Here is a 24,030-nt window from a genome sequence, read left to right as displayed (position 1 = left end):
GGATGGAGGTAAGTGACTTATCCCCGTCCGTTGGTACATGTGATCGGGACCCCGGCAGCACGTGCTTGATCTGTCACTGAGTACCTTAAATGCTGCAATCGCTATAGATCGTGGTGTTTAAAGGGTTAATGAGAGGCAGCTGCGGGATCGCAGCTGCCTCTCATTACATTCGGCCCCGGACACACTGACAGATTGCTGACTGGAAGGAGTTAAAGACCATTCTGTCAAAAAGGCATTACGAAAAGTGGACAAACTTCTTTAGTATGAGATAGAAGTTAATTTTCCTGTGTAAAGGGGGACTGAAGAAAAAAATCAACTGGTGTCAGAAAGGTATACAGATTTATAATTTACTTCTGTTCAAAAATCTTAAGTCTTCAGTACTTATCAGTTGCTGTATGTCCTGCAGGAAGTGGTGTATTCTTTCCTGTCTGACACTGTGCTCTCTGCTGCCACCTCTGTCTGAGACAGGAACTGTCCAGAGCAGTAGCAAATCCCCATAGAAAACTTCTCCTGCTCTCGACAGTTCCTGTCTGGGACAGTGGTGGCAGCTGAGACCACTTCATGCAGGGCATACAGCAGCTGATTAGTACTGGAAGGCTTGAGATTTTTAAATATACGTAATTTACAAATCTCTATAACTTACTCACACCAGTTAATTCGAAAGAAAAAAAATCTTTGGAGTACCCCTTTAAATATAATCTTCACTACATTCTACAACAATATTGCACTATGGCAACTATTTTTATATTGCAGGAAATAGCCAGTCTGAAAAGGCAGTTTACAGAACTTCTGTCTGACATTGGCTTTGTGAGAGAAGGTCTTAGAGCTAGAGATATTGAGAAGAGATGGGCTCAGAAGGGAGATGGAGTGGTGGAATCTACAGGAGAAGAGGTGAGTGCTTCTTTACATAATAAACTACACAATAATGGTCATACTTTCTGGCATTCTGGAACATAACTAACTTAAGGGTCAATTTATGAATAAGCTATCCTGAGCACTGATCTGGGGCTAGGCCTACAGACATACAAAAACTCAATCATATTTTCTAGCTTTACCATCATGCCACTTTGAAAATAAATAATGTAACTACAGTGCACACTGAGGGTCATGGTTTGATGAACATGTGCACATTGCTGTGTCATTTCCCGACAGAGTATTTCCTTTTGGTATAGCTATGTTTTACCTATGAGTTATAGAACTCACATTAGTAAATAACTTCCAGTTAAAGGGAACCTGTCACCCCCCGTGCCGGGGTGACAGGCTCCCGACCCCCCGTTAGAGCCCCATATACTTACCTCATCCCGCCGGGTCCCGCTTCTGGATTCGGTCGGGTCCCGGAGATCTCAGCCGCTGCAGCCCGGCGCGCGCGCTGACAGATGAGTCCAACGCTCATAGAGAATGACGGAGCGCTGGACTCTCCTGTCATTCTCTATGGGTGTTGGACTCATCTCTCAGCGCGCGCGCCGGGCTGCAGCGGCTGAGATCTCCGGGACCCGACCATCTTCAGAAGCGGGACCCGGCGGGATGAGGTAAGTATAGGGGTCTCTAACGGGGGGTCGGGAGCCTGTCACCCCGGTACGGGGGGTGACAGGTTCCCTTTAAAGGGGTACTCCAGCGAAATTTCTTTTTCCATTCATATCAACAGGTTTGAGAAAGTTATATAGATTTGTAATTTACTTCTATTCAAAAATCTAAAGCCTTCCAGTACTTATCAGCTGCTGTATGTCCTGCAGGAAGTGGTGTTTTCTTTTCAGTCTGACACAGCGCTTTCTGCTGACATCTCTAGCCAAGCAAGGAACTGTCCAGAGTAGTAGAGGTTTTCTATGGGGTTTTGCTACTGCTCTGGACAGTTCTTGTCTCGGACAAAGGTGGCAGCAGAGATCACTTGTAAGACTTAAAGGAAAACACCATTTCCTGCAAGACATGCAGCAGATGATGAAAAGTATGGGAACACTGGGGATTTTTAAATAAAAGTGAATTACAAATCTATATAACTTTCTGAAACAAAAAGATTTTTCGCTGGATAACTACTTTAATTACCTTTTTTTTTTTTTCTTCACACAGGCAAATACCAATGCAGAAAATATTAAGCTTATATCAGCGATGCTGTGTGCCGCCTTGTATCCCAATGTGGTCCAAGTAAGTTCATGACTATTTATTTTTAAAAACATTCATGAGCAACTTATAGACAGAAGTGCACTTTGAGCACACTCTGGTCCAAACAATCCAATTGATTACCGGTGGCTGAAGAAGAATGATGCAGCCCTAAGGCTTCCTGGAAAACATAGATACAGCCATGGGCTGTTTCTTCTTTTTATAACTAGAATAAATATTCTCCGAAATGGTTTTTGTAGGTAAAATTACCGGAAGGCAAGTACCAAGTGACAAGAGCAGGAGCCGTAAAAATGCAGCCAAAAGCCGAGGAGCTGAAGTTTGTCACCAAGAATGATGGTTACGTTCACATCCACCCGTCCTCCATCAATTATCAGGTTAGACACCGGCACCACTGTTCCTTGGGTCAGCCCTGTTATATATGTCCATGTTACTCACAGTCCTTTGTTTTAGGTGCGACACTTTGACAGTCCTTATTTGGTGTATCATGAAAAGATTAAGACCAGCCGTGTTTTTGTGCGAGACTGCAGCATGGTGTCGGTATACCCTTTGGTGCTGTTTGGTGGCGGACAAGTTAATGTTGAGCTTCGCAAAGGAGAATTTCTCATTTCACTAGATGATGGATGGATCCGTTTTGCAGCTGCTTCACATCAGGTAAACCACTGAATATGGTTAGGAAATTAGGAACTGAAGAACAAAGTTTTTTTATATATATATATATATATATATATATATATATATATATATATATATAATATAATATAATATAATATAATATATATAGAGAGAGAGAGAGAGATAGGTGTCAAACTCAGATCCTTCAGCTGTTGTAGTTTTGCAATTCCCATCTATCATAAGCATAGTTTTTACACTTACCATTCCTCCGGAGTCTGTCTCCATTTGAATTTCCCACTGTTTGCAGGTCCCTGAAGCTCCAGTTGGTGGCTTCATTTTTTATTTACATCCTGGTTTGGGCTTTCCCATGATGCACTTTGTCTCCTGTGATGTCTAACTGACTCTGTAGAACTGTTAGATGGCTTACAGCTTGTTCAGCCAATCAGAGCTGAGTCATCTGACAAAGAGAGGCTGGCTTAACAGGGCTTAGACCTGCCTCCCTCTTGATGATGTCATTGTCACAAAATGGCTGCCAAAGAGCAGCCTGGGGTCAACAGTCATTAGGTAAGAATGAGTTTCCTTCACTTCCTGGTGGGGGATTGAGGGGGGAAAAGATAGGCAAGAGGGGCAGGTAGGTAATTAAAGCATATTACAAAGTTATATAACTGTGTAATGTGTTTCAATTACTGGGAAAAAGCTTTTTGCTGCAGTACCCCTTTAAGGTTGCACATACCTAATCTCTGCCATCATATTTTACAGGTAGCAGAACTGGTGAAAGAGCTGCGCAGTGAACTTGATCAGTTGCTGCAGGATAAAATAAAGAATCCAACAATGGACCTGTGCACCTGTCCCCGGGGCTCCCGTATTATCGCCATGATTGTAAAACTGGTGACAACACAGTAACTTTAACAGAGCTAAAATTCCCAGATGGAGGTCAGGTAGATTTCGTCCCTTGAGGCTGGGTTCACACTTGTATAATAGGGATGTATTTCCCTGCCCACCCACGGGTTTGGCTGCAGCTGGGCCAAGACTTGCCGCCATAATGTGGACGCTATAATGCCTCTGTATTATTAAGTATTAAGCATGAAATGATTAAAAGGGTTATCCAGGCTTAGCAAAAACATGACCACTTTCTTCCAGAAACAGCGCCTCTCCTGTCTTCAGTATAATTGTGGTTTTGCAGCTCAGTTCCAGTAATGTAAATGGAGCTGAATTGTAATACCACTCCCAACACTGCCTTTCATGTGAATACAAGCCGATTGATTTCAGTTTTCCTGATGAAACTGTAATATTAAGGAAAAGATTAGTTACAAATCCTATGCAAAATGTAAAAAGCGTGACAACAAATAAATGTCTCACTAAGAGATTTTACGTGTGTGTACTTATTGACCATTTCAGAACGTTATCTCCAAAAGGAATATTGTAGCTGTGAATGACAGGAACGGGTGTGAGGCCAGTGCCCTATGCTGTGGATAGGGGATAGCCGTCTTAAATGAGAATATCCCTTTAAGGCAGAATACTTTCCTTAAAGGGGTTACACAGGATAAGAATAACATGGCTGTTTTCTCCCAGAAACCGTGCCACTCTTGTCTTAAAGGGGTTATCCAGCGCTACAAAAACATGGTCACTTTCCCCCCTACTGTTGTCTCCAGTTCAGTTGTGGTTTGCAATTAAGCTCCATTTACTTTACTGGAACTGAGTTTCAAAACCCCACCCAAACTGGAGACAACAGTAGGGGGAAAGTGGCCATGTTTTTGTAGCACTGGAGAACCCCTTTAGGTTTATGTCTGGTATTGCAGCTCTATTTCATTAGAGTGAATGGCAGAGTTGTAATATAACACACAACTTGAGGACAGGTTTGGCTCTGTTCTTGGAAGAAATCAGCTATGTTCTTCTAATCCTGGATAACACATTTACCTACATATTAGAGCAGGGGTATGGAACCTTGGCTCTCCAGCTGGTGCAAAACTACAACTCCTATCATGCCTGGACAGCCAAAGCTTTAGCCTGATGATGGGAGTTGTAGTTTTCCAACAGCTGGAGTGCCAAGGTTCCCAACCCCTGCATTAGAGAATGGTGGTACTCTTTTACCAAATTCTCCTTCTAAAATGTTAGATACATGCTGACTATGGTAAAAATGGTGCAGCATAACAGCTGTAGGACAGAGACCTATTCACACATGGCACGTCAGTTTCAGAAATTTCTCTGACTGTTCCATAATTTCAGTGTGCACAGTGACCATGTGCCAGGAAAGGTATGATGTATCCATTGCCCCCCCCCCCCCCCAATTACCTCTTTGTGGCCTTATGGTGCGTTTACACAGAGAGATTTATCTGACAGATCTTTGAAGCCAAAGCCAGGAACAGACTATAAACAGGGAACAGGTCATAAAGGAAAGACAGGGATCTATCCTCTTTTCAAATCCATTCCTGGCTTTGGCTATAAAAATCTGTGATATAAATCTGTCTGTGTAAACACACACTTAGGGGGACATTTATCAAACTAATTGCGCCTGTTTTTAGCCTAATATATCTAGTTTGCGCTCAAAATAAATCTAATATGAATTTTTGAAGCTTTTTTTAGACAAGACTATCCAAATTATATGCGACTTTTTGAATTAGATTTTTTTGTTGTTTAATTATTTTGAAAGTGCGCCAGAATTCTTTTTTAGCTAAATTAACTGCGCAATTTTTTAAAAAGTCGCGCATCGCTACGTCTGCTCTGAACCAGGTGAATTTATTAGAATAATTAAAAGACCATTATTTTTAAGACACATTTGCTATGCTATTAGACAATTTACATAAATTTGACTAAACACATTAGATTGGAAATTATGCCAAAACATCTTTGAAAAAATCGTGTTTTTAGATTTGTTAGTAAATCTCCCCCTTAGTTTTGTCGCTATGTTAGTTAGCTGTGTGGAATAGCAGAGAAACATACTTTCTCACATCCCGTAAATATATAGACTATGTGCTACGGAACTGAGTTTAGATCTTCAAACTGTTTAAATCTTAGCTCCACTGTACTGACACAGAGTCAGTACAGTAGCCCAAAGACTAACAGTTTCGGAGCTCCTGGCATCATGATGAATGCTGATGTTGGGAACTCCAGAATCAGTTCCTTAGCACATTGTGCACAGAACATGGCAATAAGGCCTCAATGGTTTAAAGTTGCCACATTTTTCATCGTCAATGCATTTGAACAATAAAGATGGATGTAAATGTAAACCTTCTTTACCCTTTATACCCTTTGTCGAGTACTATTTAGGACAAGAAGTCTTTCTAAAAATAAAGTAAAAAACTATTGGAACAGACAATGCAGCCAAGATGTTTTTTTTTTTATTTATTTTTTATTGACTTGTTATATAACCTTGTATGAGTCCTTGTACGCGAGACAATATAATTTCATTACTGCTGTTGCAATTTTCGTGGCCATATGGAGGATCAATGGTTAATACACCAGCAACACATAATGTCCTCATAGACTCCCCCTGTTCAGTCACTGGAATGTTGTTCTGCTGTAGCCAGCTTTTCAGACTGAGCTTTTTGGTCTCTAGATCCTCCTTGTTATAGGTGCTGCTGATTTCTTGGAGGTTAAAGATAGTTATAAGTTTCTGTTTAGTGACCTCATCCGCTTCTTTCAGTACCTCCACTTTCTGCACAGCATGCCCCATCACTACACGGACAGATGTCTTCTGATTGTCTTCAAAGTTAACAAGGACAACACTAAAAAAAATAATCAAATTAATTATTTATATATAAATAAAATCTCAGACAATCATTATACATTACGGGATTAAATTTAAACAAGAGACGTGAGGGCCTGGCTCACGAGAGCTTATAATCAGAAAACATGCTTGTGATAAAGGCAGAGGGTCCAGCCATCTGTTATAAGTAGGGTAGTACACATAAAGGTGGATGTGGTCTATAGTCAATCTCTGTATGTCCATGTAGCATGGGGGGGCACCGCAGCATTTCTACAACTGAGCAGTAAATAAAACTGGCAGCAAATTTGCATCTTGAGAACATATCTTTAAGGCTGGGCTCGGACTGTGTTTTGTATTCCGTTTAACATATAAGGGCTGAAACCCATAAAAGTGTGGTTGACTATGTACAGAAACAGTGAAATCAACAGAAAAACAAAGTGTTGAAGGCTAATCCAAAATACTGGGCTAAATAGCACAGCGTTGTTTGTCCGCTGGATGCCATTTTGTTTTGTTACTTATCAGGAACAATGGAACACAGCATTCTGGTGTGATCCCATTAAAGCAAATCTGTCACCCCCTGTATTCTTGCTTCATTTCATCATTGGACCGCATCACCTAGGTGGGACTTTAGGGCACTTGAGTCCTATCTCCCCACTGGGGAGAGGGGGCTCATCTGCCATGAAGCCCCCCTAGGTGACACTGTCCACCGATTAAATAAGCAATTTTAGAGCAGAAAGAAGACACAGACAAGATTTAAACAAGTATGTATTAAATGTGCAGTATCTAAGCTTGTGGACAGTGTGAAGAACCGTATATAAGGGAGCTGCTGACACTATTGCTTTAAGACCCTATTACACAGGCCGAATATGTACCCAATCAGGCAGATATCACTCTGTGTAATAGGGTCAAATTGAAAACTTGCTCATTTGCTAACTGACATGTCATAAAATAACCAAGTAATAGGCTCTGCCTTCGAGTGCCAATCTAGACCGTATTAGGGTCTTATTAGACAATGCAATTTTCCTTCAATAGGAGATTGCAAACAAACACTTTTGGAAACTACCTGAAATCTTTCAATATAATACAGCAGTCACTAGGTACAATTGCAATTACGTTTGCACACTAGTCTACGAACGTTCATAATTACGAACGAACGATGTGTACATACACGTAAAGATTTGCAAATGATTACCAATGATTTTGTAATCAGATCAGAATATGTGATCAACGACATACAAAAGAACTTCCGTTAGTGGTTTCATCATTTCCTGAATATATACGGAAAGATTATTGCTTAAATTCGAAAGATGTAACAATTTTTTGCATTATAATCTTTCCGTGTAACAGGGCCCTTACACAACCCAAGCTTTTCCTTTTCACCTGACACCTTTAGTGCAAAGTTCATCAGATTTTTTTTTTGTTTTATTAATGTAAATTCCTGTTCTTTTGTACACATTACAAAGTCTACTGAGAATGCTAAATTCTGCAACAACAGAGCTAGCTGTGTCTGTAGGCTATAGGCTCTAAATGCCCTGTTTAGCAATCAATGGTTCTGAAAGAAAGGTAAGGAAATCATCTGGACATTAGAATATTTCTCCCAGTAATTGTTTTGAAGAAAAAAAAAAAAGACTGCCAATAAACTAGAGCATATTTACAACAAAAAAAAAATCCGAAAGCACCCTAAAGGCTGTATTAGATGGCCCAAGCGGCACTGTGAATGGGTACGGATCTCGAAGATTGCCACTTTACATGGCTCAATAATTGTGCGGTCAGAGCATTAATCAGCTGTCGGCCGAACATCCCCTAAAACATGGGGAGATGTGCAGAGATCAGCACCCTTCGGTTGATTAAATATTTTCTGTGGCTGCATAAATTATTGTTATGGGCCACACATCTCCTTGTCTAAACGGGGAATGTGTGGCTGATAACGCAATGCATTTAAAGGGACCCTGTCATCAAGACAATGCTATTTAATCTATCAATATCATGTTATAGAGAAGGAAGAGCTGAGCAGATTGATATATATCTTTGTGGGAAAAGATTGTGAATAACTTGTAACTTGTTGATTGAAATCCCTGATCAATCTGCGTTAAGGAGTCCAGTGGACAGTGTCACTCAATGGACTGGACTATTTAAAATGTCCGTAGCTTAAGGGTCCGTTTACACACACAGATTATCTGACAGTTTTTTGCAGCCAAAGCCAGGAATTGACTATAAACAGGGAACAGGTCATAAAGGAAAGGCTGAGATTTCTCTTTTTTTCAAAATCCATTTCTGGTTTTGGCTGCAAAAATCTGTCAGATAATCTGTGTGTGTAAACGGACCCTTACACCTCCTCATTTTTTGCAGATCCGCAGAAAATACGGATTATGGACACACTGCAGACAATTGTTTTTGCAGGTCGTGGACAACGATTTTGGTCATAATATACAAACCTAAAGATCTACTGAACGTGTGAACGTAGTTTAGTTACTAGGAGCTGAGAAATATTTTCTACCTCACTTCTAATGTCCAGATCATTTCACCACCTTTCTCTCAGAACTAGATTGTTTTCCTAACAAGTGAACGCTAAGCAGGGCGTTAAGGAGCCTATAGTCTTCAGTGATAAGGCTAGCTCTGTTGTTGTTTAGCACCCTCAGTAGACTTAGTAATGTGTTCTTCCTGTACAAAAGAACAGGCATTTACATAACAAAACCTGATCGTCTCTGCACTTTAGGTGTCAAGTGAAAAGGAACAACAAGCGCCCCAGAATAACTACTCACGCCCATGTATAACCTAAAACACTGGTGCATAGGGTGGAGAAACATGCATGAATATTTAGGTCTTTACTAGACACACTAGATGTTTCACGGTCAACAACTCCTTTATGCACTTGTTTGTCTTCAGCCATCACCGGCTGTTCACATGGAAATGACATTTACCTTGCAGACACTGGGTCGATAGTGACCACCCATCCTCGGTACTCATTCTTCTCATCGGCTATAACCGTCACCTCTTTGTTCACGTAATCTTCCCACTCTACTGGGCTTCTCTCTGTCCAGCTGGGGTTGGGTTTCTGTTCCTCTATACATGAAATGGGGGTGAATACAATTCTAGTTATTATTTAGTATTAATACTAATATATGATATATGTAATATGCACCTATAGATTATACAGCTATGCTTACATGCACATCCATTTGGGCTTTTTATAATCTTACTAGCTTTGGTAAACCAGTTTATAGTCAGCAAGTATTCACTGGGTCTTTAATAAACATTTAATAGGGGTGTTCCGAACCTCCCCCATGGCGGATGTTATTTATATATTCATTTGTTTAGACAAGAAATAAACCGATGCCAGAGGTGTCTGCAGAAGACAAAAACGTCTGCCAGTGGCTTATATAGACCTCTCTTTTAAGGCTGGGTTCACACTGCGTTTTTGCAATCCGTTTTTTGAAAAAAACGGATGAAAAACGGATTGCAAAAAACGGATGCATTTGTGTGCATCCATTTTGATCCGTTTTTCCATTGACTTCCATTTTAAAAAAACGGATCAAAACGGATCCATTTTTTGTCGCACACAAAAACGTTGCTGACACTATTTTTTTTGTCTGTTAAAAAAAACGCAGTGTGAACCCAGCCTAATAGAAAGCATACTCACTCACATGAGCATACATATACATGGATGAACTACTATCTGATATGAATGAGCAGCCATTGCCTGTATAAATCAATTTGTATTTTTTAATCAAAAACTGCACCGCCTAGTCCCAGTTTCATTTAGGGGTGAAATACCATTGTAACCAGTTCAGGTAATAAGCAGTTGTCTCCTTTCAGCAGGATTTATTCAATGCAATCCTTTTACACAGACAGGTTTATCTGACAGATTATTGAAGCCAAAGCCAGGAATGGATTTGAAAATAGGAGAAATCTTAAGGCCGTTACACGAAGCGATTATCGGCCGTATTCGGGAGATATTCGCCGTTACAGCCGATAATCGTCTCGTGTAATGGAAGACAGCAATCAGCCGACATGCGTGATGTCGGCTGATTGTTGTCTTCGAACATGTTGAAAAATCAACAATCAGGATAGCAGCGATCTGTTGCCGTCACTCCATGGAACAGAAGCGGTGGCAGCAGACCGCGGCTATCTTCTATGGGCTGCCAAGACGATCTAGCAATCACCCGGGCAGTTCCTTGCGCCCCCCGGCTCTTACCCGCTCTCTGCTGGTGCATGTAGTAGCGCAGGCAGCGAGCAGGGAACGAGGAGTAAACGAGCGTTGATCTGACAGGTCAGGTGCTTGTTTGCTCCCTCTAATTGCCCCATGTAATAGGGGCTTTATTCTTTCCTTTATGACCGGTTCTCTATAATTCCTGGCTTTGGCTTCAATAATCTGTCAGATAAATCCCTCTCTGTGTAAAGTATCTGTACTAGGCAGTGTTCACATCTGCACTGGAGGTTCAAAGCTTACTCCAAAAATTTCAGCAAACTAGACGGGAAGATCTGGCCCTCATAATTAGAACGTATAAGAGCGCTGTTTACATCTGCATTAAAGGAGCTTCTGCAGATTCGACCACAATTGATAGAGAACAATTTGCATTGCTGTCCTATGTTTTTAAGGGCACCATGACGTCAACCCCAATGGACCACATTAAGGCTATGTTACAACTACATGAAAATGACTGCCGTCTTTCTGGACAGCTGTCATTTTAGCACCGAAAGATGGCTAATAATGATCATTAGTTGCGGCTATCATTGCCAATAGGCAGCCATCTTTTGGCACAAAAATGATGGCTGTCTGAAAAGACGGCAGTCATTATCATGTAGTGGTAACATAGCCTAAAAGCCAATGAGGTCCACCAAGTGCCTTTGGTTTCCATAGTCAGATGGAAAGTGCCACTGACAAGATAAAAAACTTATCGATCCAGGTCTGAGGGTTCAGACCCTGACCGATTGTGAGAATGAGCTGTCTGCTCCCCACTCTGTGTTAGTAAAAAAGTCTGTCTCCTAGGCTTTTATTATGAGTCCAACTCATCACGTGACACAGAGCCAGGAGGGGACAGTGCTGAGCATGGACTTTTCCCAATCTGTTTTCACGATCGTTCGGAGCCTCAACACTCAGACCGACGCAAACTTTTGACATGCCAAAAGTTTTTTTATATGAACAGTGACACAAAACTTCTGACCTAGAGAGTTTTGATCTTTCAAGGTCTGGGTGTTCAGTCCCCCACTGATCATTAGCTAAAGCGGGGAGAAGCGCATGGCTGAGTGCTTCACCAGCTCACTGCAGGAGACATGCTCCATAGACTTAGGGCCCTATTCCACCAGACGATTATCGTTCAGATTATCGTTAAATCGTTTGAATCTAAATGCTACTCGTTCGGTTGAAATGCAGTTAATGATTAACAACCGAACGAGAAATCATTGATCGCTTTATAAGACCTAGACCTATTTTTATCATTGCTCATTCGCAAAAAGTTCGCAAATCGTTCACATTGAATAAGACGTTGTTCGGTCGTTCGCAGTAGATACGAACGCAATAGCGAAGGAATAGTGAAGAAAAAACTATCGCAAATACGATCATAAGTAACGATTATCGTTCCATGGAAATGAGTGAAAGTTTTCAGGTCTTTCGCAATAGCGGTCGTTTGAGATCGTTAATGATTATGCGAACGATAATCGTCCGGTGGAATAGGGCCCTTAGAAAGGAGGCTGTCTTCTGAAACAAGAGAGAGACGGCACTTAGCCAATTGCGGAACACATTAGACACTAAGGGCCATTGTACACTATGGAAACTGCGCGGATAACTTGCTGTGGATTCCGTCACTCACGCTTGAACATCTGGCCTTTCCATAGGTTTCATTCTAGGCTTAGGCGGATTCCACCGTCTACCCAAAAGAACTGACTTGTCAATTCTTTGGGCGGGTGATGGAATCTGCCTGACCATAGAATGGAGCCTAGGACCGGCAGAACTTCAAGCGGGAGGGGGGGGGAGGGGGGGGGGGGGGCGAGCAACAGAATCTGCGGCAAGTCATCTGCACAATTTCCAAGGGCAAGGGCCCTAACTGATCAAAACGTTTAACATTAACACAAGCACATGTCAAAGTGCTTTTTAAAGTGACAGGGACCATTCCACTTCTTTGCTTAGATTTCATGTTACATGTGAACTAGGCCTTGCAGAAAGCAATATCCAACTATAAATCTTAATACAACCCGTTTATCATGTGAGAATTTTACGCTTTTCTTTTTTTTTTTTGCATTACTGCAGGCACTTTAATGTTTTTAGCCTTAAAGGGGTAGTGCGGTCTAAGACATTTTTTCCTAAATAACACACATTACAAAGTTATACAACATTGTAATGTGTGTTATTTAAGTTATTTAAGTAAATGACCCCCTTCCCCATATTCCCCCGCCCCAGCCGTGGACCCAGAAGTGTGATACACTATAGTTACGGAATCACGGTCGACCCCGGCCGCCATCTTGAGACGATCACGTCATCTTGAGGGTGGGCCGGAGCAGTCAGGCTGGCCTCCTGAAGATGGATGACAGTGATTTCGTAAGTATACTGTATCACACTTCCGGGTCCGTGGCCGGAGGGGGGGCGGGGGGACATTCACTTAAATAACACACATTACAATGTTGTATAACTTTGTAATGTGTGTTACTTAGTGAGTAAATGTCTTAGACCTAGGGCTGGGCGATATGGGCCAAAATCAATATCGCGATTAATCGCACATGTAGCCGCGGTAACGATAACTGAACGATAATTATGACACGCCCCTTTTTGCAAACCACACCCACTTGCTATGAAAAACTGTCAATATCAAAAAAGTAAAAAACTCACTGAGCATGACTATACAGGGGTGGCGGACAGGGGTGTATAACTATACAGGGGTGGCGGACAGGGGTGTATAACTATACAGGGGGCGGATAGGGGTGTATGACTATACGGGGGGGGGGGTGGACAGGGGTGTATGACTATACAGGCGGGGGGGGGGGGGGTGTATGACTATACAGGAGGGATAGGGGTATATGACTATACAGGGGGGATAGGGGTGTATGACTATACAGTGGGGGGGGGGATGGGGGTGTATGACTATACAGGGGGGGGGTAGGGGTGTATGACTATACAGGGGGGATAGGGGTGTATGACTATACAGGCGGGGTGGGCGGACAGGGGTGTATGACTATACAGGCGGGGTGGGCGGGCAGGGGTGTATGACTATACAGGGGGGACGGACAGGGGTGTATGACTATACAGGGGGGACGGACAGGGGTGTATGACTATACAGGGGGGGCGGAGAGGGGTGTATGACTATACAGGGGGGGGGGACAGGGGTGTATGACTATACAGGGGGGGCGGAGAGGGGTGTATGACTATACAGGGGGGGGACAGGGGTGTATGACTATACAGGGGGGGGGACAGGGGTGTATGACTATACAGCGGGGGGGGGGGGGACAGGGGTGTATGACTATACAGAGGGGGGACAGGGGTGTATGACTATACAGGGGGGGGGACAGGGGTGTATGACTATACAGGGGGGGGCAGGCAGGGGTGTATGACTATACAAGGCGGCGGATAGGGGTGTATTACTATACAGGGAAATGTAGTTCCCTTAGTAACAGTACAGGGCTGTAGCATAGGAGGAATGAATGGGCTGCAGCAGGATGTCTCCTATAACTTATCCTGCCTGCTGCAGCCCATTCATTCCTCCTATGCTACACTCCTGTACTGTTACTTAGGGAAGTACAGGACAGCCGCCCCCAAATGCTGCTCCTCCAGCTCTGACACGCCGGCGTCCCTGCACACACAGGAAAACATGGGCAGTGTTCGCCGGCCGGGTGTGTGGGGGAGGAGCCTCGGAGGGGAGAGGTGGGGGGCCTCGGACAGGACGGGACCAGTGGGGGGCATCGGACGGGACTGGACCGCTGGGGGTGGGGTGGTATCGGACAGGTGAGGAGCCTCAGACGGGACCGGACGGGTAAGGAGGGCGGGCGCTTGGACGGGACTTGCGGGGGGCGGGGCCTTCTTACACTGCTGCTCCTCCACCACCTCCCGCTCTGATATTAGCGCCCCTGCACATAATGTACAGCGCTAATGCCAAGCGGCGTGCGTGTGTGCGGGGGGCGCTCTCACAGGATGGGCGCAGTGAGGGGGCACTCTAACAGGGAGATAGAAAAGCAAAAATACCGCAGATACCGTCCTGGCTAAGTTGAGGTCGGTTAACCGACGCCAGTGACGGTATCGGTATTTTTGCGGTATACCGCCCAGCCCTACTTAGACCGCACTACCCCTTTAATAATAGAGATACTAACCGATGTTATTTTAGTTATCCTAGTATGTGAATGCTGCGGACTTTACCTTGTGTAACTACAACAGCGTCCATTACACTGTGTGATCACTGGTTACAATCTAAAAGAAAGGAAAAAAGTTACATAGGTTGACATTAAAATCCACAGTACATGGAAATAGAGAGATAAAACTCCAATAAAGTGTTACTTGGTGAACGGCCTCAGAGCATAGAAAGAAATATGGAGGATTTGGCCACATATTGGGTTGTATGTGGTCTGATCACGGATGTGCCACATTATATAAGACAGGGATGGGGAACCTTCCGCAATCCAGCTGATGCAAAACTACAAGCTTCGGCTGTCCAGGCATGATGGGAATTGTAGTTTTGCAACAGCTAAAAGGCCAAAGGTTCCCTGTCCCTGAAATAAGGGCACACATTCATACACAGGACACTGCAGCCATGCTTACTACTCACAGCGTCCTCCAGCGGCTACTCCACTCTGCAGCCCTCTAAGTGACGTCACATCCCGCCTCACGTTGAGACCACGCCCCCACTGACTTCATGTTATGTAATATAAACGAGCCGTCACTACGCTACGACCCCGCCCCTTCCCTACAGTTACCAGGAACCCACACAAAAGAGGCTCCTCCCCTCGAAGAGGTGGGGCTGTACGTGACGTCACTGGCCGGCAACCAATAGTTACCTTTGACGATATTGGCGAGCGTTGGTGTCCACATAAAGAGCTAGAGGCGCGCGGCAGTGCTCCAGTAACCGAGAGGTGAGGTAACCTGTGCAGGGGCGACATGGCGCGTTACGGCCGGTATAGCGGAGGTAAGTGTGCGGTGGTGGCTCTACGTGTTTGTCGCGCTGTTTCCCTGCGGGGCGGGAGTTTTTCCCGCTGCAGGTGGCGCGCTCGGCCCGCGGTCGCCATTTTGCAGTGCGCGCCAGCGGTCACGTGTCCTGCGCTTTGTGTCTCGCGGAGTGATCTGGTAATGGCGGGCGCTGGGTTTCTTCTTCCGTTAGTGAATGGCGTGTAGCGTTGTGTAGCTCTGCGTGTGCGCGGTGTATGGATAAGCGGGCAACGGGGTGTGCTGTCTGAGTCTCCGCCGTGAGTATTGTGGAGCCGTGTGGTGGGTGTGACTGGTGCCGGGCCTGTGCTGCCCAACGGAAACAACGACACCTGGAGCAGCGCTGTGTGTCATGGCGGCCGGGCCGTGCTGCGGGGCAGGGGCCTAGGGGTGTCTCTCCGAATACAAGAAAACAGCCAATCGCAGCTCGGCTTTAATGTCTTAATGAGCTGTGGTAATGTAAAAGCTGAACTGTGATTGGCTGTTATAGGAAATCGCGATCTCCGCGGTGGTCGGCGTCCTGCATGTACTAGGCCCCACCAGCTTTATTACGGTCTGTTAACCCTCTAATTTGGGCTAGGGAACCTAGTTATGGTTCTGTAACGGCGTGTGTATAGAAGCTGGTAATGGGTGTCATTATGTTTTAAGGGCAACTCCAGGGGTAAGGAAATGCCCTTTAAATCAGGCGGTGTCAGAAAGTTATACAGATTAGTAAACTGTCTCCAGTATTTATCAGCTGCTGTATGTACCGCAGGAAGTGATGTATTCTTTCCAGTCTGACACAGTGTGCTCTGCTGCCACCATAGAAGGTGTCTTCTATGGGGAATTGCTACTGCTGTGGACAATTCCTGACATGGACAGAGGTGGCAGCAGAGAGCTGTGTCAGACTGGATAGAGTACACCACTTCCTGCAGGACATACAGTGTGTGTATATATATTATAATAATTATTTTTTTTACCCCATTAATTTTAATATGCAGAATGATGTGATCAACTACATTTTTGTTGTATGCTAGAAAACTTTTTTTTGTGAAAATCCCCCTTTAAGGCAGCGTGTATAGTTTTTGTATCAAAGTTAAGGGAATCTGCAGTAGATTTCCCCAATTTCAATGAATTGGTGGTCAATTTATTAAGTCTGCTAAGTTGAGATTCTTCTGGAAAGTCTGGGCTATGACGGGTCATATTCATCTTTCTGATTTCTCTGGGCAATCAAATTACTTGGAGTTGACCTTTTTAAGAAACTAAATGGGCCGGTGGTCAATTCATTATATTCAGTGGAGGTGACAAACTTTCTGTATTAACTTTCACTTTTCCTTTTTCAGAAGCCAAAGTCTATGTTGGTAATCTAGGAACCGGGGCTGGCAAAGGAGAGTTGGAGCGTGCTTTTAGTTACTACGGTCCTTTACGTACAGTCTGGATTGCCCGCAACCCGCCTGGGTTTGCTTTTGTAGAGTTTGAAGACACGCGGGATGCTGAAGATGCCGTGCGAGGCTTAGACGGAAAGTATGTACCTTCAGACTTTCCTATTTATTGTAAAAAGTGTAATCTTTGGGTTGTGCTAAAACTGACTTTCCCTCCCACTTAACTGTTAGTGCGTGTAATAAGCTACTCATTATGACTCTATGGAGCCCATCTACTTCAGTCAGTCACATAGAGTGCCTAAGTCAGGGGTGAAGTGCAGTTCTCCTGCTAGATCTAGACATTAGTGGGGGTCTTAACACTTAGACCCTGACCGATTCAAAGCTTTTAATTCAGTGGTTGACAAATGCTTCTGTAAGGCCCCCTTCACACGTCCGGAAAAACCATCCGGATTTCCTATCAGGAAATCCGGACGGATTTCCGGACCCATAGACTTTAATTGGTCACGGACACCCTTCCGGATTTTTCCGGAAGGGTGTCCGTTCCGGAAAATATATCCGGAAAAAATAGGACATGTCCTATTTTTGTCCGGAATTCCGTCCCGGACGCCCCCATAGAAGGCTATGGGGGCGCCGGAATCACGGGCACTTTCCTGATGTACATCAGGAAAGTGCCCGTGATTCCGGATGATTGACAGCCCGCCGGCACCCCCGCTGCCCGAACGCCGCGCCGCCACCACCCAAGGGATCCCTGCACCCGGACATCAGCTGCCGCCGCCCGGTAGCGCCGCATTGCTTCATCCCGCCGCCCGATGACCCCGCGCCGTATCGCATCACGCCGCCGCCCGCTGACCCCGCCGCCGCATCGCATCATCCCGCCGATGACCCCGCCGCATCGCATCACCCCGCCGCATTGCATCATCCCGCCGATGACCGCGCCGCATCACCCCGCCGCCACCCCGACCTCTGTTCCACCCCCCTCCCTCTCCGTGTCCGCAGCAGCTTGCACCCGCCCGCCCGGGACTCCCACCAGCTGCCGCCGCTGTTCTTCCGCCGCCGACAGGTGAGATACACAGCCCTGTCCCCCCCAATACTAAAACTCCCACCATGTCCTGCTAACAGGCCATGATGGGAGTTGTACTTCTGCAGCCTGTGGCCATCCAGGTTGCAGAAGTACAACTCTCATCATGCCCCTGTTGGAAACACTTTTTTTTTTTTTTTACTCATCAGGAAATCCTGAAGGTTTTTCCTGATGGTAAAAACGGATTACTGTCAGGAAATCCTGATACTTTCCTGATGACTTTTGAGGTCTCCTGATCAGGATTTCCTGACAGTAAAAACTGACACGGACGTGTGAATGGGGCCTAAATGAAGGTAACTCGTAAGCACTGCCCTTGTCATGTGTTTTTGCAATTCCCTCTAGCCATTGCATGTCATAATGGACTGTTACAGGAGAGCCTTCTGTTAGTGTGGTTTTACGAATGTTAAACTGTTTTCTGTAAATCTGCCATGTTAGCTGATGTGTTTTTAAGCCATTTTTATTTTTTTTGCAGGGTTATTTGCGGCTCAAGAGTTAGAGTAGAACTATCCACAGGCATGCCACGACGATCTCGATATGATAGACCCCCAGCGCGTCGTCCTTTTGACCCAAGTGATAGATGTTATGAGTGTGGTGAAAAGGGTCACTATGCTTATGACTGTCTAAGATACAGCAGACGAAGGAGAAGCAGGTATGTTGTGTTTTGTGATGAGTGTAACCAGATGTTCAGTGATACAAAAAGCTTGCAGTCCTGAGGCAGCAGTAGGCAGAATTCATATATTATATGGGACCCAGTGTGATAGGGGGGGGGGGGGGGGTTTGTATAGAATTGTGTTTGTCACACACAGATGTGTCAAACCAGTCTCTGGGCAGTAGTGTTGGTAAAAAAAAATTGATGCAGAAACGCCCTGTGCAGTCCAATATGTGAAATTGATAGCTGTAAATACCACCTTTTTATTCTGAGAATATAAGAGGTCTCAACTAATATGGGGGATGACGTCTGCAACTATAAACATTTTAATGGACAGACTTGTTACCTTCTCTTGCCCTAAGGCTACACGTTTGACATGTTTGGATTACATGGTAGTGTTTGCATGCACTTGTAGAGTATAGGCAGTATAAAACACAGTGGGAAGCCAGTGAAGAGGAGTTTATTTATAGCCTAAGTTACAATAGGCTGCATCTCATTGATGTAAGAATGGACTGCTGCTTTTCTGTGCTTTATGGCTTGTATAATTTTGAAATGTTCAAATATATTAATAATCAACCTGGTCAAAACCTTACAGGTTTCTTCGTTTGAGTCAGTCGACTTGATTCAGAATGTCACGAGCCTTAAGATTTCATGCTGAGGCGCCTTGCAAATCCGACCTTATGATTCTGCTAGACCTTGAGGTGATCAGCATAAGAGGCCAGATCCCCTCAAGCCTTCTACAACTAGATCATCCTTTAAGATTCTGTAGAGGCCTTGAAATCTAAGATCTACTGTGATCGCCGTATCAGAGTAATATTGGCATACAATTGGGGCTCCCCTCCGGTTTAGAAAAGAACTACAGATTGACCACATTCCCACCTAGAAAAACCTTCATGCGTCAATCAAGCCTCATCTGGCTCATATGGCTGTCAGTATGATCGTCGTTAGATTGAAGACCTACAGTAGATGAAGTGATCGGCTGGTAGATCCTTCTAGACCGTCTAGATCTTCTAGACCTTGGGCCAAAGAGGGTCGACCTGCAGACTTGCAAGGTTTATTTACTACAAATTCTAGTCTTGTTTTTTATTTTATATTTTTAGTTAACTTTATTGTAAAGTGAAATGCCTTTTTATTTTTAACCAGTTTCTCCTAGGTAGCTCTATTCAAGGCAAATAGGTTTCCTGATATCAGACATTCATAACTGTCTGACTGTAGACTACATGACTGTGTCAAAATATAAATTAACTTTATTTTCAATATTCAGATCCAGGTCCCGTTCTCACTCAAGATCCCGGGGAAGGCGATATTCTCGTTCTAGAAGCAGAAGCCGTGGAAGGAGGTTAGTTTTAGTTGCCCCTCATTACAACTTCCTAGCTGGCCCCCCAACAACAGAATATGAAGTAGTCTGAGCTAGTATGTAAGCCAGCGATGTAAGGTTACAGCTGGCAATACGCATTAGATCAGTCTAACCTCTGCAATAGAATTGTTCTGCACTTCTCTTTAAGGCTGTTGAACACATGGGTGTCTGAGAATTTCATTGCATCATATCAAACACATGTAATTTTTTCACTGATGGCATCCCTTTAATGAATATGCTATGAAAATCTCATGACCTTTCTGTTTTTACATGTTCCTGTGTTTGGGTTGTGTGTTTTTTTTTTTTTTTTTTTTTTGTTGTTTTTTTTTTTGTTTGTTTTTACGCAGTATCAAAGTAGACAAGTCAGTCATGTTTTTTAGTTTGTGGCAACTGCCTTTAAACATTTTCTTCAAAATTCTATTCCTTAGGTCAAGGTCTGGATCTCCTCGTAGGTCTAGATCTGGCTCCCCTCGTAGGTCAAGATCTGGTACTCCACGCAGATCCCGATCTCCTTCGGTTAAAAGATCAAGGTAATTGAAGATCCTAGAAACTAGTTGATGTGGAAACTATAGTGTCTTCATTACTTGATACAAGTTGAATAACTCGAAACTATCTTTAGATCTAGGTCTCGTTCAAGGTCCAGGTCTGTGTCACATCCCAGAAGCAGGTAAGACTTGGTTTTTGTAACTTGTTTAGAAATTGATTAGTTCTAATGTTCACATTTAAATGAAACCTTTTTCAGCGTCTGAATCGTGGTTACAACCTATGCCAACATACATGATCTGTGCATTGCATGGTAACATACACTGTTGGGGTGCATTCTGGTGCCAAAACTGCACCCTTAAGCCAGGTTTACATAACACTGATGCAAGGCTTAAAGTGACTCTGTACCCACAATCTGACCCCCAAAACCGCTTGTACCTTTTGGATAGCTGCTTTTAATCCAACGTCTGTCCTGGGCTGCATTTGGCAGGTGATGCAGTTATTGTCCTAAACTTTTAAACTTCCAGCCCTGTGTCAAATTGGCGTTGCCTAGAGTGTCTGTACACTAGGACTGCACCGCCTCTCCGTTCCTCCTCCCTGCCCTCTTCATCATTAGGAATGCCCCAGACATCATTTCACCTATTCGTCACTGATAACTGCACAGGTGCCTTAACTATCCAGCCCATGTGCAGTGTTCAGACAGGTGATTAGGAGAAATGCTGTCTGGGGGCATTCATAATGATGAAGAGGGTGGGGAGGAGGGGCTGTGCAAATCTAATCCACACACTAGACCACACCAGTTTGACACAGGGCTGCCAGTTTAACAGTTGGTTGTTTAGGACAATAACTGCAACACCTGTGGAACAGACCCCAGGACAGATCTTGGCTTAAAAGCAGCTATCCGAAGGTACAAGTGGTTTGGGGGAGTCAGATTGTGTACAGAGTTGCTTTAACCACTGGATTGAATTCAAACTGGAATCATAATACAGATGCAAAAAATGCTTCCTTATTACATGTGTATGACACTGAACTTGTACTAATATTGCTATGTGAATGTGGCTTTTGTACATGTGCAAATCTTTTCATTTTTCAAGTTTTTGAAAGTATGTAAACAGAAAACTTGATTTAATAGCTCATGCAGAATGTTGGCTGATCGTTGTCTTTCAGCATGTTCTACAATACTGATCACTATAGCGGTCTCAGCAGACCGCTGCTCTCCTATGGGCCACCCCAGCAATCTAAAGATTGTCCAGGCAGCCCCCTGCTCGCTGTGTGATAACTGCTCGCTGCAAGCTGAAATGAGGTCAGCGCTCTCTCCTCAATATTGGACCATGTAATACAGCCCTTAGAGCTGCAGAAATTGCTTACTTGACAATTCAACACTTGCAGTTGCTTAATGCTATAACCCCACTAATCTCTAAGTACATTTCTAACACTATATTTTATCTTTCCAGATCAAAGTCAAGATCCGCTTCTCCCAAGAGAAGGTATATACAACCTTTTGTTTTCAAATCTAGATGTCTGTACCTGAGGGCTGCATTAGTGGGTTCAGAAAAGTTCATTTTACTTGAGGCCCTATTACACCAAAAGATGTCTGACTGATTTTTTTTTTTTTTTTTTTTATCAGCCAAAGGCGGCAGCAGCAGCATACATTACCCGTCAGGTCTTCTGCTCTGCTCTGTCTTCCTCCCCAGGTCCCGCCCCCTCTGGCTTCAGAATGGCATGTCTGCTGACGGAGCGCTCAGCCAATCACAGGCTGGGACCCCCGCGGCCTGTGATTGGCTGAGTGGCCTGTCAGCTGACAGGTCATTCTGAAGCCAGAGCGCGCGGGATCCGGGGAGGAAGACTGATCGGCGCAGAAGACCTGACAGGTAACATGCTGCAAGGACACAGGTAACTATGTCCCTGCAGCCCTTGCTCAACGATCATCGCGCCGTGAAATAGGCCCAGTAAACGAGCGGCGATCTAGCAGATCGGCGCTCGTTTACATCGTTGATCGGGCCCTCCTCGGCCCGTGAAATAGTACCCTTAGACTTGATATGTAGACAGGACTCTGACTCTGAAGTCTTAATTGAAGTACTAACATACTGGTTTGGTTCTTTTATTGCAGTCGATCACCATCCCGAAGCCCACGAAGGAGCATCAGTCCAGAAAGGAATGGCTAAACACCTGTTTGTTTTTTACACACTTGCTGTGGTGGTCATCTGTCACAGACAACTTTTTCTGTTAATTTTTTTTTTTCCACCTTCTGTGTTTTAACAGTCACTTTGGTAGGCTAGCGTACAATGTATGTTATATCCTGTCATCTGGAAGTAAAACTTTTGTATCTTGAAATTTAAAAGTAATTGTTCAATGACTGTGAACTTTCATGACTAGAATTTCCAAGCCAAAAAGTGCAGGGATACATAAAGGGGTGCATGAGTCCATTTTAAAACCTGTGTAATAAACGCCACCTGCTCCTGGCTACCTAGGCGCTCTTAAGTATAAAATGAACATGGTGGTCTTAGCAGACTTGACTAGCCTATGTTGCAGCTTTTAAAATGCAGTATGGGTCATTCAGAGTAACTTATACTTTTCTGCCCCAACATGTTTCATTCTACATTTTCTTATTGTGGCGCTGTTATAATTGTGTTGCACGTCTATTCTGACGTGATCAGCTTGTATAAAACTTTTTTTTTTTTTTTTTTAAGCTATCTTTAATAAGGCTTTCCTTCAGACTTTAGGACTTCAGCATATGTGATGTTCTAAATAAAGCTCTTTTTTTTTCAATATCATTGGTTGCTTATTTGTGTTCTGGCCAGATGACATGTACTGTATTAAATGCAAGCATCTGGTTACATAAGGTCTTCTAAGTAAAACAGGATTTTAAACCAAAATTTAAACGACCATTTGCAATATGTGCAGTCCTTACAAAAAACTGAAGGTGACAGTGCCCTTTCTGAAGGCAGAAAATTAGATTTAGCTTGCAGAGCAGAAATCTGCTGAAAATCCCATACAAGGTACAGTGAATTTATGACCTCAGCCCTATTGCTATCGTAAAACAAGATATTCAGAAAAGGCGAGGGCTTATTTTTGAGGTAGGTTGGAGGTGCCAGGACTTATACACTGTGTATAACACATTACCTGTATGGTACATACATAACAGCCACAGCGGTGGAATCTCACAGCCCAGACCCAGTGATGCACAGAAACAGCTGGCGGTGGGATGGTGATACTTAGTGACTGTCATTAGACTTGGATATCCCATCGCCTGCATTCTGTTGACAGGAAAATCACCAGGAGCCCTATATACCCCGACAGTTGTGCACTGTGTGTGTGTGTTATAGGGGGTGTGGAAATAAATCAACATTTTTGTGAGGTAAAATCCGATCTCCAGGACATTCTACCATTATTTCTATGGATCTGTTTTTTTTCCCCATCCCTCTTGTGAGCGCCCACCTGACCTTGCTGTCATATCTGTGATTCTTTGAATCTGTACATTCATGTCTCCTGTACATCTGGCAAGGACGGGACCTTTGCTTTAACCTTCCCGGGCACCCAGTGTATCT

General features: G+C 44.0%; 3 protein-coding genes across 9 annotated transcripts in view; 2 read left to right on the top strand and 1 right to left on the bottom strand.

The window, feature by feature from the left end:
- DHX57 (DExH-box helicase 57) overlaps nucleotides 1-4,396 on the top strand; it is a 38,267-nt gene extending 33,871 nt beyond the window's left edge. For all 4 annotated transcript variants that reach the window (XM_069954978.1, XM_069954979.1, XM_069954981.1 and 1 more), the window contains exons 20-24: nucleotides 754-891; nucleotides 2,065-2,139; nucleotides 2,355-2,489; nucleotides 2,566-2,766; nucleotides 3,487-4,396. In XM_069954978.1, the coding sequence (XP_069811079.1) occupies nucleotides 754-891; nucleotides 2,065-2,139; nucleotides 2,355-2,489; nucleotides 2,566-2,766; nucleotides 3,487-3,630 (693 nt within the window). In that variant the 3' untranslated portion in view covers nucleotides 3,631-4,396. The remainder of the gene's footprint in view (nucleotides 1-753; nucleotides 892-2,064; nucleotides 2,140-2,354; nucleotides 2,490-2,565; nucleotides 2,767-3,486) is intronic.
- Nucleotides 4,397-6,053: 1,657 nt separating this feature from the next.
- Nucleotides 6,054-15,933, bottom strand: GEMIN6 (gem nuclear organelle associated protein 6). Of its 4 annotated transcripts, none has more exons than XM_069954985.1 (4): nucleotides 15,410-15,933; nucleotides 14,775-14,825; nucleotides 9,355-9,496; nucleotides 6,054-6,452 (listed from the first exon to the last, which is right to left on the bottom strand). In XM_069954985.1, the coding sequence occupies exons 2-4, from the start codon at nucleotides 14,797-14,799 to the stop codon at nucleotides 6,077-6,079; spliced, it is 543 nt and encodes a 180-aa protein (XP_069811086.1). In that variant the 5' UTR covers nucleotides 14,800-14,825; nucleotides 15,410-15,933; the 3' UTR covers nucleotides 6,054-6,076. The 4 variants fall into 4 exon arrangements, with proteins under 4 accessions (XP_069811086.1, XP_069811088.1, XP_069811085.1 ...); XM_069954987.1 differs by lacking the exon at nucleotides 15,410-15,933 and adding an exon at nucleotides 15,174-15,298; XM_069954984.1 differs by lacking the exon at nucleotides 15,410-15,933 and adding an exon at nucleotides 15,181-15,297.
- On the top strand, nucleotides 15,396-22,823 carry SRSF7 (serine and arginine rich splicing factor 7). Its single transcript, XM_069954983.1, has 8 exons — nucleotides 15,396-15,537; nucleotides 16,877-17,057; nucleotides 18,466-18,642; nucleotides 19,907-19,981; nucleotides 20,428-20,529; nucleotides 20,619-20,666; nucleotides 21,937-21,969; nucleotides 22,593-22,823. The coding sequence occupies exons 1-8, from the start codon at nucleotides 15,510-15,512 to the stop codon at nucleotides 22,645-22,647; spliced, it is 699 nt and encodes a 232-aa protein (XP_069811084.1). The 5' UTR covers nucleotides 15,396-15,509; the 3' UTR covers nucleotides 22,648-22,823.
- Nucleotides 22,824-24,030: the final 1,207 nt, after the last annotated feature.

The sequence above is a fragment of the Dendropsophus ebraccatus genome, chromosome 15 (assembly GCF_027789765.1).
Source record: "Dendropsophus ebraccatus isolate aDenEbr1 chromosome 15, aDenEbr1.pat, whole genome shotgun sequence".
Taxonomy (NCBI): domain Eukaryota; kingdom Metazoa; phylum Chordata; class Amphibia; order Anura; family Hylidae; genus Dendropsophus; species Dendropsophus ebraccatus.
Note: the sequence above shows the minus strand (reverse complement) of the source record. Positions and strands in the feature narration are given on the sequence as shown.